Source organism: Bos indicus, chromosome 21 (assembly GCF_029378745.1).
Source record: "Bos indicus isolate NIAB-ARS_2022 breed Sahiwal x Tharparkar chromosome 21, NIAB-ARS_B.indTharparkar_mat_pri_1.0, whole genome shotgun sequence".
NCBI lineage: Eukaryota > Metazoa > Chordata > Mammalia > Artiodactyla > Bovidae > Bos > Bos indicus.
Window position 1 is genome coordinate 54847225 of NC_091780.1, and position 18734 is coordinate 54865958.

Consider the following 18734-nt stretch of genomic DNA (forward strand, 5'->3'; position numbering starts at 1 on the left):
ATGCTGGTATCTACTTAAGGATATACCTTAGATTATTTACCCTCAAAGAGCCATCAGTTCCATAGTCCACCCATTGTTTTCGCAGTGAGGTACATAAGGTATCAAAAGGAGTACCACTGAAAATGAAAAAGTGAGCTGGTCTGGTAAGGCCCTCAAAAATGATAACGTTTGGAAAACCAACAGCATGGTAAAATTAGAAGCCTGCTGTTGTTATGCTTAGCTATATTTTTATTACTTGCCTGTTTTCCTTTTGAATTTTGTAAAGTCTGATTTTTAAGATGATTATAAAAATAATACATAGTAAGAAATCAGTAACCGTCAAAAAAGGCTAAAGAAGAAAATGATCATCCATGAAACCACCCAATGGTTTACACCGGTAAAAATGTTTTGAAAAATCCAGCATGGCTCCATAGTACTGAAGAGAACCAAGGAGTTTGGGCTTTGAAGAAAGAAATGTATATTCCCGGGAGCCAGCATGAGGGTGATAGAAATAATTGGCACAACAAAACGCCTACAGGAAAGTGAGTCTCTGAAGAAAACTGCAGTCACCACCTATTCGGATATCTCTACCTGAAAACGCCTTCAGATGCTTTTTTTCTCAAATCTTCAAGAACTCATTATTCTATTTTAAGAAGGATATCATTCCTTTACGTTTCTCTATCAACATCTCAAGACTAGTATCCAGGTTCCACAGCTGGAAAGCAACACTCTGATGGTATAAACTGTTCCCAGATACAGCCCGATTTTTCTATGTATGCCTGTTTACCTAACAGAGGAGTGTAACAACAGCTGTGAGGTCTTTGCAACAGTCCTTTCCCCACTCGCTGCCTAGCATCCCTGGAGGAGGTTTGGAGGAAGGAGACTCCAGGTTGGCCGACTTGTAATTTCAAAGGCAGTTGTAAGGTCCTCTTGAAACCACACAACTCAGATTGGGACTTGAACCCACTGCCTTTTAATTAAGATCATACATCTGGTCTCAGGACCTAATGAAGCTCAAGTTCTTTATGTGTCATCACAGATAGAACTCAGTGAGACAAAAAGTGATAGGTAAGAAGTGGATTTATTTAGAGAGCTATACATGCCATAGAATGTCATCCATCTCAAAGACAAGAACAGCCTTGGGAGAAACACCCTCCACAGACAGAGTATGGGCCATCTCAGAAGGCAAGAGGCCCTGAAATATGAGGGAGGTAGTTTTTATGGGCTGGGTAATTTCATAGGCTGGGCTTCCCCACTGGCTCAGCAGTAAAGTATCCTCCTGCAATGCAGGAGGCAAGGGTTCAATCCCTAGGTAGGGAAGATCCCTGAAGAAGGTAATGCCAACCCACTCCGGTAATCTTGCCTGAGAAATCCCATGGACAGCAGAGCCTGGTATGCTACGACCCATAGAGTCACAAAGAGTTGGACACAACTGAGCAACCAACACAATTGTACACAGTTTCATAGGCTAATGAACAAGAAGATTATTCCGACTATTTTGAAGAAGGGGCGGAGATTTCCAGGAATTGGGCAATTACCAACTTTTTGACTTCTTATGATCAGCCTCAGAATTGTCATGGCTCCTATGGGTATGTAATTTAGTATGCTGATACATTACAGTGAGCATATAAGGCTCAAGGTCTGAAGCTGAATCTTCTGCCATCTTGGACCTAGTTGGTTCTAACCAGTTTTTGTTGTGTCCACAAAAGCTATGTCATTCTTTTAAAGGTTATGCCCTGTCCCCTTCCTGTTTCATTATCCCCTTTACATCTAACTTCAGAGCCTAACCATTTTTAATTTCCATTCAGTTCAGTCACTCAGTCATGTCCAACTCTTTGTGACCCCATGAATTGCAGCACACCAGGCCTTCCTCTCCATCACCAACTCCCGGAGTCTACTCAAACTCATGTCCATCAAGTCGGCGATGCCATCCAGCCATCTCATTCTCTGTCGTCCCCTTCTCCTCCTGCCCCCAATCCCTCCCAGCATCAGGGTCTTTTCCAATGAGTCAACTCTTCGCATGAGGTGACCAAAGTACTGGAGTTTCAGCTTTAGCATCAGTCCTTCCAAAGAACACCCAGGACTGATTTCCTTCAGAATGGACTGGTTGGATCTCCTTGCAGTCCAAGGGACTCTCAAGAGTCTTCTCCAACACCACAGTTCAAAAGCATCAATTCTTCAGAGCTCAGCTTTCTTCACAGTCCAACTCTCACATCCATACATGACCACTGGAAAAACCATAGCCTTGACTAAATGGACATTTGTTGACAAAGTAATGTCTCTGCTTTTCAATATGCTGTCTTTTAAAACAGCATATTTAAAATTAAAAGTAAGTGTCTTTTAATTTCATGGCTTCAATCACCATCTGCAGTGATTTTGGAGCCCCCCAAAATAGTCTGACACTCTTTCCACTGTGTCCCCATCTATTTCCCCTGAAGTGATGGGACCAGATGCCATCATCTTTGTTTTCTGAATGTTGAGCTTTAAGCCAACTTTTTCACTCTCCTCTTTCATCAAGAGGTTTTTTAGTTCCTCTTCACTTTCTGCCATAAGTATGGTGTCATCTGCATATCTGAGGTTATTGATATTTCTCCCTGCAATTTTGATTCCAGCTTGTGCTTCTTGCAGCAGTCCAAGGAGTAAACATCTTTTAACTTCATGGCTACAATCACCATTGGCAGTGATTTTGAAGTCCAGAAAAATAAAATCAGCCACTGTTTCCACTGGTTCCCCATCTTTTTGCCATGAAGTAATAGGACCAGATGCCATGATCTTAGTTTTCTGAATGTTGAGCTTTAAGCCAACTCTTTCACTTTCCTCTTTCACTTTCATCAAAGGCCCTTTACTTCTTCTCCACTTCCTGCCATAAAGGCAGTGTCATCTTCATATCTGAGGTTATAGATATTTCTCCTGGCAATCTTGATTCCAGCTTGTGCTTCTTCCAGCCCAGTGTTTCTCATGATGTACTCTGCATATAAGTTAAATAAGCAGGGTGACAATATACAGCCTTGACGTGCTCCTTTTCCTATTTGGAACTAGTCTGTTGTTCCATGTCCATTAATTTCCTTTAGGAAGCTATAAATCCTAAAATTAAAGATACATATCAAACAGCTGTCAAATTTTAAAAGAAATTTGTTGTAGCTTAAGTTATCCACAAGAATTAGTAATATCCAATATTTTCTAATTCTCACTGGAGGGAAGATAACTTGAGAAAAAAGTGAGATGGCCATTGCGACCAGTTCTCGTTAACATTTCTGGACTTGCGGAAGGACAGGATTGGTGATTCCAAACTCTTGCCATTTTCTTCACGAACACTAGGTGGCAGAAGCTCCTCCCTACAGTATAAAGGACCGAGACACTCATCTCTGAACTTCTGGCCTACATCATTTGGGTGAGATAAATCTGATTTTCCTTCAGTACTATGACAATATACGTACTCATAGCTTGGGGATAACATAGACTGGTGATGTCTTTGATGAAGTTAACTGTGTTCTCTGCCAACAACCAGTTCAAATTATACCTGTAAATTGACTCCTGGGGTTTCTTCACTTCCACTGCCATCATGTTTTCTGGCCTCCTCTCTGCTTTCTATAGTTCTTCTTTGAAAAGTATTAGGAATTACTGTCCCTAGAGAGTTTGTGAAAATCCCGGAAGACCTGATTCAGGATTGATATTTATCAGCCAGGAAAAAAATAATAATAAAATTTCAGACTTTTGAGGTGAGTCATGTTATGTGATCACATTACCATTGGATTCTCTTTATCATCAGTTCTTAGCTACTGATTTTCTTGTCAATAAGAGGCAAGAGTATGGCAGTTAAAATGACTATATTCTGAAACCATATTGCCTGGGTCCAGATTTGGACTCTGGTTATGTCGCTTTGGTCTTATTACTTTAACTCTTCAATTCCCAGTTTCCTAACTGCAAAATGGAGATAATAATAGAATATATTTCATAAGGTTGTGGTGAAGATTTAATGAATTATTTTTATAGCATCTAATGCCCGGTACACAGTAAGCACCATGAAAGTGTTTGCTACAGTTATTGTTGATTCTCTTTCAATATTCTATTAAGAAATAAAATTTGGAGGTAAGCAGTGCTGCTGCAGAAGATGAACTAAATTCCGTGTGAATATTTCATTTGTTGACTGAAAACCATTGCTGGTATTTCCTTGGCCAATAAGCTCATAGAACAAGCTATGGTATCAAACTAGTGGCGGGGGGCGGGGGGGCAGTTAAATTCATGAATTAGTTTGAAATGCAAAAACAAAGCAAAAGTAAAAATGTTGGAGGAAAATGAATAGCTTAAATTTTCCTAGATACTAAATAATAATGAAATATCACATCTGGTTTCTGCTCAAAATAATTTATCCACAGATACTGTCCAAAATAGTTTATCTGCCATCTGACTCTAACACTTTTGAGACATAGTTCTCTATTTATTGGCGAACACCTACTCTATTAAATTGTGTCTTCAGGGCACACACAAGAATATCCTTTCTAATACTTCCTGATCAGGACAACAAGTGATTGGCTCATCCTTATTTCAATCTTGCCTTATTCAATAAGGGATTTAAGGTGTTTTTCATGTGCATTAAAAATAAGAAGTTTTCATGTCTTATAGTGTTAGACATAATTTGAATCAAAAGAAACCTGAGGCCATGTTACCTTTTAATAAGACCCTATCAGGTGAACTAATAAAAACAGCCTGTAAGATACTCTTGTCTGTTACTGATGGGAATGCAAAGTGGTACAACCTCTTAAAGTTTGTGTCTCTTCAACATTCAAATCCTGAAACCCTGCCCATCCCTGTATTGGTATTAGGTGTGGCCTTTGGGAGGTGATCATGACTAGATAAGATCATGAAGATGGAGCCCTCATGAATGGGATTAGTGTCCTTATAAAAGTCATGAGGGAGCTTACTACCCATCTCTGCTCTCTTTCATGTGAGGCTATGAGAAGTTGGCAAGCGGCAACCCTGAAGAGGTTCTCACCAGAACCCAACCATGCTGGCACCCTGGTCTTGGACTTCCATCCTCTAGAACTTTGAGAAACAAATTTCTGTTCAGTCCATGGCATTTTATCTATGGAAGCCTGAACTGAAACAGACAAGAGCTAGCAAAATTTCACATCATCTACACTTTAGCCCAGTAATTCCACATGTAAAAATCTGTGTTCAAAACACAAAATGACAAATGCACAAAGCTATTCAATGTGACATTATTTATAAAAGTCTGAAAACAACCCAAATGTCCATCAGCATGAGGCTAGTTAAAATTCTTTAAAAACAGTAAGGTGCTATGCAATTGTAAAAAAGATTAGGAATCATCTTCATATATTGATATGAACTAATCTCCAGAATATTTTAAGTTGAAAAATGATATTTTTACAGTATGTTTTTTTGCTAAGGAAATGGGGAAGGATTTTTTCAAAATGAAATAAAAGGAACCAGCACCTGACAAAAGTGATCACCTATGAGTGATCTTGTGGTCCAGTGCTTAAGACTCCAAGCTTCCACTGCAGGGGTCACAAGTTTGATCCCTGGTCAGGGAACTAAGTGGAGAAGGCAATGGCACCCCACTCCAGTACTCTTGCCTGGAAAATCCCATGGACTGAGGAGCCTGGTAGGCTGCAGTCCACGTGGTCGCTAAGAGTCGGACATGACTGAGTGACTTCACTTTCACGCATTGGAGAAGGAAATGGCAACCCACTCCAGCATTCTTGCCTGGAGAATCCCAGGGACAGGGGAGCCTGGTGGGCTGCCATCTATGGGGTCGCACAGAGTCGGACACAACTTAAGCGACTTAGCAGCAGCAGCAGCAGCAGCAGCAGGGAACTAAGATCCCACATGCCTCTCGGCATGGCCGAAAAATAAAAATGAACAGAGTGAAAGAAATGGAAATATACACAAAACTTATGTGAATGTATCTTTTCATATACTTTCAACTTTGCAGTCAAGTAAATATTCCATATAATTTAAAAATGAAATTTACAAGTATACTCCTAAAAATTAAACTTCCATTAAAGTAGCCTCACTGAACATCAATGATGTTTTAACCAAATATTTCTTCATTTCACTCTAAGACCAGTATTTTTATTGTTGATACTTGTGAAACACATTCTAAGGACAAAAAAAATCACAAAGGACTCAACGGTACTTATTGGTTTTATTGTTCATATCAGTATTGTTATTTTGAAATCATTGTTAAGTATGTTGTAAAATAATATAATTAAATTATGTTAATGTTGATAGAAGCCAAGATTTTCAGGCTAAGAAAAAGTCATTAAAATCCAAAAATTTAAGTAAAATGAAAGTAAAATTTTAAAGGAAGCATTTCCTGATTCTGCTTATTGAATAGCCTACAAGCAATGACAACTCAGTAGCAGAAATTACCACTAGTAAAACATTGGGATCTCTACATATCATTTACCAGCAAAAGGTGATAGGGTCCTTTGGAGAAATGGCTGATTCTAGATCTGAGAACGAAAATGTAAAGGAAAAGCCAAAACACAATTTTGACACCTGAACTGTGCTTACATAAGAGAATGAGTAGCCTTATTCTTGGGATATATGTGTTTAAGTATTAAGGTATAAAAAGATACACTGTATGCAACATTACAAATGACTTAAAAAAAAAAAGGACAATAAAACAAGTGGCAAAATGCCAAAAACTGGTGTACCTTGAAAAAGTTATATAGTAATTTCTGTATTATCCTTACAACTTCTTTGTAATCATTCTAAATTATGTGAAAATAACTCTATAAAAGCAAGGAGGTGTTCAATGGAACTTCATGAAGGTATCCACAGGCTTAAGATGTGTTGGTTGAAACACATACAAACATATAAAAATATATCATGAGTTTAATACTTGATCACCTTTGGAGTTGTGTAGAGCACCAATTCATTATTTTGAGAAAGGAATGTATCACATATTTTCCCCAGCTTTTCCTGTACAGACCTTATCTCAAGGTACTCAACTAAATGATGAGGAAGAGCCTTCTTTTATAGAATTCCAGCTAATAAATGCAAAAGGAATGGCAGAGATAGAAAATTACCATTTTACCACCCAATATGATGATGGATCCAGTAGTACTCATTAACAGCTGCTAAAACCAATTGAGAGTTTGATGGGGAACTTGATAATGAAGGCAACAGGCTGACAGCTGAACCCAAACTGTGATTAATGTTAGCATCTCCTGATGTGCTGTAACCAAACATAACATGCCTCAGATACAATAGAAAGTATATGCAGCATCAACCATGCTTGCCCAAAAAAAAAAATCTAAATCTAGAGTCCATAGCCATTAGTTAATGTATAGAACATTTGCAGAATAGGACATAAGTTAAACAAAACACACAAAAAGCAATCAGTCAAATCTAGAACATGGGACAATCTACTAGATGAACAATCTCATTTATTAACAAGTAAATGACATGAAGAGGGGGAGGAGGGCAGTGACTGGTAGGCAGAGATTAAAAATAACTTAGGGGTGTTAACTGTCAAAAGCAATGTATAAACCTTATTTAGCTCCTGACTCAACCAAGTAACAGAAAAAAAAATTCTGAGACAGTAAGGGAAATTTTAATACAGACCATACTAAATATTGGGCTTTCCAGGTGGCTTAGTGGTAAAGAATCTGCCTGCTATTGGAGAGAAGCAGATTCAGTCCCTAGGTCTGGAAGATCTTCTGGAGAAGGAAATGGCAACCCACTCCAGTATTCTTGCCTGGGAAATCTCACGGACAGAGAAGCCTGGTGGGTTACAGTCCATGAGGTCACAAAAACAGTCAGACACGACTTAGCAACTAAACAACAAATACTAAATATTATAAAAATATTAAATGTTTAAAGTGTGATGTTATCAGTGGTGCTCATAGAATGAAATTTTTGAACCTGTTTATCACTTCGAGATGCAGCCTCAATTATTTACCAGTTATATTCCATGTTTGGAATTCTCTTTAAAGTATTTCAGCCAAAAAAAAAAAAGTAGGGTGAAAAATGAGGAAAAGTAGGATTAACAAAATGTGCTTAATTGTTGAAGCTGGGTGATGGGTACAGGAAGATTCCATTTCTATTAAAAAGAGGGAGGAAAGAAGACATACCAAAACCGTTTCAACTGTTCTAAGCCTATCTTAACACAGAACTCAATTTTACTCCTGGCCTTAATAGTTTGGACTCTTGAAACAGTTTTTTGTATCCCATGATGAGTCTACTGCTGACTCCTACAATCCACTCATCCAAACTGAGCTGAAACTTTCACTCCCGTTCCCACACTGGCCCCAAACAAGAGAAGCATCTAGTAATTTTAGAAAGAACATTAGAGGCACTGCTAGGGCTCTGCCAGAGTGGCATTCCATTCTCCCTTACTGAAACAACAAAAGCCAAAAAAACAAAGGAGGTGTATTTTTCATTCCTTAAGCAGACTGTAGGATATGGCTTGTTACCCCTTTACACCTTCCGTTATGTCTTAAACATAACTAAACTCTAATAACTGCAGACAGATTTTCTGGGTAACATGAAAGCTATCTGTGAATGTCTTAAAATTTTGGGCTTCCCTGGTGGCTCAGACGGTAAAAGCATCTGCCTACAATGCAGGAGACCCAGGTTCAATCCCTGGGTCAGGAAGATCCCCTGGAGAAGGAAATGGCAACCCACTCCAGTACTCTTGCCTGGAAAATTCCATGGATGGAGGAGTCTGATGGGCTACAGTCCTTTCACTTTCACTAGAATTAAAAAGCAGAATTTCAAAAGCATCCAGTCTAGAAATCTTAAATCCAACATTTTAATGTCTTCCCAAAATGAGTATTTATATATATCATCTATAATACCTTAACTACTTCAGTATGTATCTGTTTCTACTTCAACCCTAGGAGTTGCCCTCATTAAGAATGCAGTTGAGGGATGGTTAGCTGGCCTTCTAACCAGGAAACCCAAGCTTAAGGCAAATACAAATATATCTCTTACCCACAATTTGATCTGTATCCAATGTTTTGCTAATTAGTATATTAAATGTCAGGGATATTTACTGGGGAAATTAAAGTTTTAAGATACGTGGAACGTCTAAAGATATTTCCAGCCCTTGTATGCAAGGGTTATCAGAATCCATCTGTTAATCCTGCTTTGTTAATCTAAAGAGTCTAAATATGTAGTAGAAGTTAGTTTAAGACATGTTTTCATTATAACCTGCTAACAAGGATGTAAAGGAGTAGCTATCCCACATTCAATTCCAATTTTTGTGGCCACTATCTTCTGAAAAGAACCTAAGAGTTGAGCATGACAAAGTGAGCTTGGGTCAATTCACAACAATGGATACACACACACATTCTTGTTTTTCGTATTTATTTTAAATATTTCACATTAAATGAAATTTAACCATAGTCAATACAGAGCATAACCACAATAGTACACACAAAGAACTTTAAAAATAAAAGACAAAGGAATACAACCTTCAACAAGTTAAATGCCACTTTACTCTGTAAACAAAAATAAAATAAAACCCTGATGCTAAAAAGATACATATTCAGAGGTAAAATACATATACAAAAACATTTAAACACTAACATAATCCACAACTAGATCACATTCTTTGCAAGAGTACAAATATTAGTACTCTACATCTACAAAATTTCATAATCCTGTTAAAATCAAAACCATCTCTGGTTTATGATACAGCACAATTCATAAGGCAAAAATATAGGCATTATCATCCAGTTCTTTAATTTCACTTGTTTTTAAGGCAAACTTGGAACTTTTTGCTTAGTATTTTAAAATAAACGGGACTTACACATGATAATTTGACAAAATTAACAATAAATTATCTCTAGTTAAATATGTATACGATAAAAAGACATATGGATAACAATTTTTCTCTCTGCAGAGATGTAAACTGGATTTTTAACTCCATATTCACACCAGTAAGAAAACTTGTAAACCTATAGTATTCAAAACTTAGTTTTCCTCACTCTTTTCAAATGTATATCAACACTGAATCAACATCCTGTAAGTGAAATCTAATATATATGCAGCCATAGAATAACTGTATCTAATTAAATCATGTCTAATTAAAGTGCTGTTTTACAAAGGAAAAAAAGGTTAAGAAGTAGAACTGGATGTTAACTTGACATGTGACATCTTTGTAAGTTCTTAACTTTCAAACTACAGAGGTTATAGAGGTTATCACAAGTTTATTGAACTTGAAGCAGTATATTTATTGTAGAATCTGATTTTCCTGAAAATGAGCACTTAGGTGACGATACCAGAAATCCAACACCAAAACTGAAAACACACAGCATTATATTTACATATTTTTTCCTTCAAAGTCAGCCAGAGCCTTGAAAGCATAATAAATATTTTTAAAATTTTCTATAGTTCTGTATTTCTACTAGAAAATATATCATCCAATTTTAGGAAAGCTGGAGTTATATAAATATTAGTTTTTTACATAATTCTATTTTATGTCATGTCAATAAAACCTAATTGGACACTAGAAGACACAAATGTTTATACATAAATTGGATCTCTGATCACTTCTCATGATGTTGGAAATAAGGAATTAGATTCACCCTTTACCATAACAGTTATTTGGGTATAAGTCTCCCTCACTATATTTTACTCTTTGAATGGAGGCTATATTTGCTTTATATTCCTAGCTCCCATAGCATCTAGCACAGTATCTTGTATGTACAGTAGACCCTCCATATTCATCAAGTTACCAAAATAACTTTTCAAAACCTAATGCCATCCTATTACTTGATAGTATATCCTATAAAGTAATATTCATTCATGTGTAAAACAGTATTAGCAATAACATGGAAATTACATAACTAAACTATCCTTTGGACTACATTAATCACTTGAGTTCTATGACTATAGTCAACAAATATTAAATGGCTAAAAAATTCCTAACAGATTAAGTCTTATCATAATTACAGAGGGCAATTGTCTTCTAGCTGATTGGATTAATTTCTATTTCCCACTGTACTTTTTTCCAAAATAGTTTAGGCAATCTTAAATAGCCTTTGCCTTTCCTTGAGTGTACAAAATTATTTCTAAAATCTTCAGTTCTGGAAATTTATATTACAACATTTTGATCCTTTTTAACGTAAAGAAATGTGGCTTTAAATTCACAAGTTGTCAGTAAAGTATTCATGATGAAACTTCTTACAAATGTGAACAAGAAGGCTCTGTTCTAAGGTTATCAGTTGTCAGGTCACGATACCTCTGGTTGTTATGACAGTAAAGTAGGTTTAGCAAGCCTAACATAAATATTTCTAAATTTGAGGGGTTTTTCGCTTCCTTTTCCCAGGTTTTCATAATTGGTTCTCTAGGATATGGCTCGTACTATTGCCCAAGATGTTTCACATTTAGTCTTCACTGAGATGAAATTTAGGTTGTTCCAAACAGTGATCAACTTATGCCTTTGGTCTAATTTACCAAATGATTATATATTTTATAATAACACGACAGTGGGAATGATATGTACAGAAAACATTGTGAAAATGAGAGGTATAGTATAGATTGGTTTACAATTAAAATAAATTTCTAGTCCTTCAAATTCCCTTATCTTCTGGGGAGAGGGAATTAAAAACCTGGAATAGGATGTATTTAACTATTGATTAACATTTTTAGTATTATCAAGAAAAAATTCTTTTGATTGAAACAGAAAGAAAGTGGAGTTGGGGATTTAAAATTACGCATGTGATGCAATCTGTTTTCAATTGCTTTAAACTGCTTTCTTTAAATGAAATCTAGGCCAGTCACAATAGTGCACCTTGTTTCTATTCAACAGATTTATTCAAATCAATGAAAAAGTTATTGCTATATATCATTAAGTTATTCAAACAAGCAACATAGAAAATATTCAGCTTGTCAATTTTATTAGTAGCTCTTGTTGAGTTCTTAATTAGAAAGAGACTAAAATTCACTTGCAAGGTTTTATAATCTGTGCAAATATTTATAAAGCATGAAACTACCTATATGATTAAAGATGAGTTCACATAGTTTTGTAGTATATATTTAAATCTACAACTGGCAGTTTATGGAAGAACAAGGAAAATGGAAAACTGCCCGGCTATAAGTAGTTTTCAAGAAATAACACATATCCTAAAAATGAACCTATGTATTATCATTATAAATGGCTTCTTAACAATAGTTCAGAACATTATGGCACTTAAGAATATAGTATGAATTTTTTTTTAAGACAAATATATATTAGTTTTAAAGAGACTATGAAAGAGACAGTGGGCAGTCTTAAAAAAGAAAAACGAAAGAAAAAAGGAAAACAAAATTACTATAGTACCAAAAATACAAGTACCAACACTCTAATGCAAAGTAACGTATTCAAGATTAACAGACATTTACTAAAACATGCAAAACAAAATGAATTAGTCAGTTCTTTTAAATAAGCTGTCACTTAGCTTATAGCAAACAATTTTACTTTAAAAGATCATTTCTTTAGTCAAAGGAGAACTGAATTAGAACCATTACTCAGGTAAACATCGAGTTCCAGTTTTCCTCAATAACTTTAAAATATTCAGTTACCTAAGAAATGTATAAGGTAATGCTTAACTGCCTAGTGCTTTATATTTAATGCATATATTTCTGTTTTTAAGACGGGCATATAACATCCAGCACAACGAAAAACAGACAAAGTATATCTTTAAATCACTATTCAGGAACCATGAAAAGCATAACATAGGCTGCTTGAATAATTTTTGGATGTAAATATTAGTATAATCACCAACATTTTTAATAAGCACAAATGAACCAAGCTAGTAAAAATGAAAAATACTATAAAAACATGTCATGCATATTTCATATTTAACATCCAAAAGAACACTGTCACAGCCTTATAATAGATCCTACAGTTAGCACCATTTTTATATCTGAACACTTTGAAAAAGCAAACAAAAGTCTTAAAAAACTAAAATTATTGTAAGGTTACATGAAAAAACTCAATGTGCACTAAGGGTGGCAACATTTGTCAAATATTTACATCAACACTGGGAAGCCTGCCGTACTTCTATAAAAAGAAATTGAAACGGATATGCTTAACTCTTTCTATCCGTGCTTAGCATAGCATAGATGGGTAACTAAATTCATCCAGCATTAACCTGCCCATATAAAAAAGGCATACACAGTAAATTGATTGCTTAAACAGGACTCCAAATCATGATAGTAAATGCATTTATCTTGCAAACTGATTATATCCCCAGCCCTAAAGCCATTTAGCAGGAAGAAAATCCAGGTGATTCACTAGGTGTGTAATTCACAACCCTTAAAAATAGGGTGGGGTGGGGTGGGGAGCAGCCCTTTGTTTGTTTAAAATGTGAAGCATCTGAGTTTATATCCAACAGACTATCAGCCTGTCTACTGAGTGACTCAGTATACTCCAGCATCTAAGCATCTCTCATCATGGTGCACAACAAGGAGAAGGAAGAAAGCTACATTTTTTTAAAAAGCAGCAAGGGTTTTTCCACATGTACACTTATGAACATAAAACTATTCTATCCCAGTTTCAGGAAAAAAAAAAGTGCACAATTCAGTTGGCAAGATCTTTGTTTTTTGTGGTTTTTTTTTTTTTTTTTTTGGATTACTGATTCACTATGTAATCAAGAGCAATCAAAGCTACTTGTCAGTTCAAAGTACCCAACAAAACTTTGAGTCTTCATGCCATTTTAAGTTAAAGAGAAAGCAGTGTAGCTTTGTGGCTTCAGAAACCTGGGCATCCTCTCATGCGTCACGAGGTCCGTCACTACACTATTTCCACAAGTCCACACTAGTTAAAGTGCAGTGAGTCCAAAATTGCAGCGACAGTATATCATGCCAGCTGAATCCAGCCACGTATCTGAGATAGGGTCATATTTCTGCACGGTATTCAGATATGAAGACCCTGAGTGACCACCAACTACATAAAGGTAGTTATCAATTACTGCAGCACCAACTCCTAGGAAAGGTAGGTTAAAAAAATAGGAGGAAAAATATGTTAACCACGAAGCTGACTTCACACTAAATTTGTATTTAAATGTTTTCTTAAAATACATTTCAACAATCTATTATTCATTTTACAAGCAACAGAGCAATACGTGCTTACCGGGAAAAAAAATCCCTTCATATAAAACAGCTCAAGCATTCCTTCATCTCTCCTCCCCAATCCTACTCTCCCTCTCCACCACAGTTAAGTATTAAGAATGTAGTATGTATCTTTCCACAAAACTTTCTTCTCAATTTAAATTTCTATTTTTTAAAAAATCATTTACTTGTTTTCAAATATATTGACATTTTAAATATATATTAAACTATATAATTTATGCTTATAAATTCTACTTTATATACAGTTCTAAAAAGAACAAGGCTACCCTATTATTTTATATTTTCATTGTTTTGGGGCTTTCTCACTCAATGGTACCACAGAAACTCATTATAGTAGATGACTAAAACAGTGCATCCCATTTTCTCTTTTCAATTTCCTTTGTATGTTTATTTTTCAGGAGTTTCTTTAATCATAAATGCAAGGGATACTCCTAAAGCATTTCCACCAGTAAAATATTCCTCTTAAAATCATGTGATTTGAGTTTGGGTTCAAGGATAATTTCTTTTCCTCAAAGAAGTATTTGTTTATCTTTATGCAACCTGAAGTCCAATCCTTTCCAGATCAACTGTATCTCTTGAGGAAGAGAGAACATTTGAAAGTGAACAGGCAGACCACTGATGTACAGTAATAAAAACCAAAAAACCAAATAGAACAATCCAAAGATACTGTGTGTGTGTAAGACATAAAACAACATTTGTTACATGGACAAAAAGAGCTTCTATCAGATACTTTCTGTTATCAGTATTTCTCAAAATGTACTCTATAAGTTTAAAAAAATAACAATATGTGCATTGGCATATTAAAATAAGAAATCTATATAGTTTTGTCTAATCAAGATTGTCTGTCAAGTTCATCATAAAGGTTTTTTCTGGACAAGTCATTTACTGTTATATCCCAAGAAACTACTATTTTAAGAATATCACTATAAAAACATATTGTCCTATATGTTTAGATATTGGGACATTATTATTACCTGTTCTGGGTTCTTTCATTGGTCTGCACACAGTCCACTGATTTTGATGAGGATCGTATCTTTCAATGCTTGACAAATGTGAAACACCATTATGTCCACCCACCACGAAAATAAAGCCTAGCATGACACCCACACCAAAGTGAATCCTTTTATCTGCCATAGATGCAACCATCTCCCAGGAGTCTTTACTTGGATCGTAACGCTCCACACTGCAAACATTCACAAAAGAAAGAATTAATTCACATGTTCTTTGGGTCACTCTTCCTCCTAAAGCAACTAAAACCCACCAGAGTTTTAAAAGTGCAAATGCATAGACATAAAACAAGAGCAGTTTGTTCCAAATATTTATATTTTGCTGATAAAAATCGCAGGATAAAAGCTTACCTTGTAGACTGGTGCAGTAACAGCCATATCCTACTCCATTATATTGTACGAACAGTAAGGTGTGTGAAGGGCATAGAGCTTTTGAAGTCAGAAAATTTGGATTCAAGTATAATGCATACCCAAAGCTGTATAAACCCTGGCCCTACTACTTTGGATTTGTGTAACCCTAGAGAAGTCATTTCCTCTCATCTGCAAACATGGGGATAATACAACATCAAGGATTCATGTAAGAATAAAGTCCAGTGAATATGCATGTGAAAGGACTTTGAAAATCACATACTGAACATACATGTTTCCTAAAGATACTAAGGATCTTCCACTCAACTATGAGAAGGAAAGACGGTGAGGAGGAAAAGAGGATTTTTTCTTACAGGTGAATTCATGGTGACTTACTTCAGAATAAACACTACAGATTTCCAAACACAAACTGGCTAATCATAATAATCTGAGTCATTCAGGAGAATTCCTTCAGGATTCAGATCAAGTCATTCAGGATTTAGATCAAGTGTGCATTCCAAGAATTCTTGGCATTTCCAAACTGGATTAGGAAATTCAAATCAAATCAGAATTTCCAGAAAAGTTTCCCTGGGAAATCCCAGAAGGCCTCGAAGCCTATGCTTTGCCCTGAAGGGGCACAAAGGTAAGTGGGCTGAGCCTATGCTGGTTCCAGCCTAACTTCTCAAGAAAGCCTGAAGCATTTGAGAGTCAGTCTGGAGTTCAGAATAGGACTAGGCTGTAGGCTAGACTAAAAGACTAAACTATAACTATTTCTGAAAGTACACCAGGATAAAGAGAGTAAGAGCAAAATCACCAAACAAGAAGAGTCTCGTGATTAACTTGTAACAAGAACTTAAAACTTCAACAGCATTATCTCAAAATTAAAGTATGTAATCTTTTATCTTACAAATTTCTGCTAGCGGCTTTTCAAAGAACACAAATGCATGTCTGGGCTCCAGATACTTTTCCTTCAACTAAAGGAGCAACAAAAAGGAGGAAAAATTTAGTCTGCACAGAAATAAAAATTTATAGACGAAATACTATTGTGTAACTGCTTTCTCAGTCTGTTAACAAACCACCACACACTCTTTCATTAAAATGCTTATAATAAATAAAATATGTACCACTATTGCAAATAAATACTATTAGATTCCTGGTGAATTTTTAAGCAGAATTAAAAATTTCGTGGGAAAAAAAATACCATTAGAGATGGTATTTTTAGAACCTCAACTTTCAACAAAGGATCAGAATTATGATTAATTTTCCTTATAAGCAGTCACTTTATACTTTTTTCCTCATATCTATTTCTCCTTTATTAAAAGAATACTACAAAACACAGAAATTTCACATTTAAACTCTAGCACAGCTCAGATACATAATGATACACGTATGATTATAGAATAAGAATCCAGAAAGGCATATTTAAATAAGGTTTAAAGTTTATGATGCATTATAATACCTTAGAAGTGTACAGAAATGACACTTTTCACTTTTTTATTCTATTAAGCAGTGCAATAACAGATCATTCACATACACACACACACACACTTACACATACACACACTATCCCAAATCTAAAGTGATCTAACTTCACCATATTTTCAGACTCATGAATTTTAAAATCCAGTCCATTTATACTGATGAATGAGTGTAAAATTTAATAAGTGGGAACTGATTTTTAGGTGTGTATTAAATCTCCATGTAGATAATTACAGACATACTCGCACGTGGAGCAGACTAAGTCTCCCAAGTACCTATTAACATTTTTTTTAAATTAGAGAAGTTCATTTATATGCACAAATCATTTAAAATCTAGAAATCACTGTTAATGACACTTTCAAAAACCCACAAGCATATGCAACTTGATTAAGTTCAATACCTGTTCATGTGGGCAGGACCATACCCTCCAATGGCGTATATCATTCCATCCAACACTGCTGCAGCAAAACAACTTCTTGTCGTAGTCATGGGTGCCACAGGTTGCCATTTTCTTACTTTGGGAATATACTTCTCTACAGATTGCAAGTAAGACTGTCCATCATAACCACCCAAAGCATAAAGTTCTCCTGCAAGTACCACTACTCCAAGGGTACTACGACTCTCATTCATCCTCTCGAGAGAAGTCCAAGTATTTGTATCAGGATTCCAGCATTCTACTGAATTTTCGTGTTTTCTGATAGTGATGCCAGGACGCACGTTAGTTTCAATACCACCTATAACATACACTTTTTGGTCTAAAACGCATATTCCAAATTCATAGCGAGGAATGTTTAGGGGTGCCAAACCAATCCAAGAGTCATTCTGAGGAAAGTACATCTCCACACTAAAGAACAAGCAGACAAACATTAAAATTTAAAACATCAAAATGGCCCATAAACAATATCTGGCAAAATAGAAGATACACATATGCTCTGATACAGCTATTGCATTCTTGTGTATCTATTCTACGGAATGCCTAGACAGATAGTTTGCAAAAGGACACAAATAGAGAAATATTTATAGCAGCACAACACAATCATCTATCAAAAGGAGAATGCATAAATGTGATGTGTCCACCCTATGACTAAGCAATTCCATTCCTAGATATGCATGCAAAAGAAATGCACATATATATATGTATGTACAATGATGTTCACAGTAGCATTATTTTTAATAATCAAAAACTGAGAATAATCAGATTTCTCATCAATTATAAAATGGGTTAGTAAACTGTGCATATCTTGTAAGAAAATACTATACAGCAATGAAAACGAACAAACTACAACTATACACACCAGCAGTGAACCTCACACATATAATGTTCAGGGAAACAGGCCAAATTGATTCTGCAATACAGTTTCACTTCCATCAAATTCAAAAGCATTTCTAATCTCTAGATTAGAAATGAGGATAGCAGTTACCTTCAGAGAGGACAGGGAGGGACCTTAAGGGTGGCTTCTGAGTGTTGGTTATACTCTTTTCGTGAAATGGTTTGTAATGCTTACTTGGTGATAACTCATTGAGCTGTATACTTGGGATTTGTGAACTTTTCTATATATGTGGAACATTTCGACTAATTTTTATAGTTAACATATTCATTACAGAAAGAAAATGTTATATTATGTCCATCTACTATAATGGAGAAGGCAAGGAGAAGGCAATGGCAACCCATTCCAGTACTCTTGCCTGGGAAATCCCATGGACGGAGGAGCCTGGTAGGCTACAGTCCATGGGGTCGCGAAGAGTTGGACTCAACTGAGTGACTTCACTTTCACTATACTATCATATACCAATAAAACTAAATGAACTATTTCCTCATGCAATCTCAAT

General features: G+C 35.7%; 1 protein-coding gene and 1 non-coding gene across 3 annotated transcripts in view; one reads left to right on the forward strand and one right to left on the reverse strand.

Moving 5' to 3' along the window:
* The first annotated feature begins 8531 nt into the window (after positions 1-8531).
* Positions 8532-8605, forward strand: TRNAC-ACA (transfer RNA cysteine (anticodon ACA)). The gene has a single exon. It is a non-coding gene; the product is annotated as a tRNA-Cys (tRNA).
* A 696-nt stretch (positions 8606-9301) lies between these two features.
* Positions 9302-18734, reverse strand: part of KLHL28 (kelch like family member 28) — a 32669-nt gene continuing 23236 nt past the window's right edge. For both annotated transcript variants that reach the window (XM_070775513.1, XM_070775514.1), the window contains exons 3-5: positions 17305-17748; positions 15045-15253; positions 9302-13924 (exon numbers count right to left, since the gene is read on the reverse strand). In XM_070775513.1, the coding sequence (XP_070631614.1) occupies positions 13761-13924; positions 15045-15253; positions 17305-17748 (817 nt within the window). In that variant the 3' untranslated portion in view covers positions 9302-13760. The remainder of the gene's footprint in view (positions 13925-15044; positions 15254-17304; positions 17749-18734) is intronic.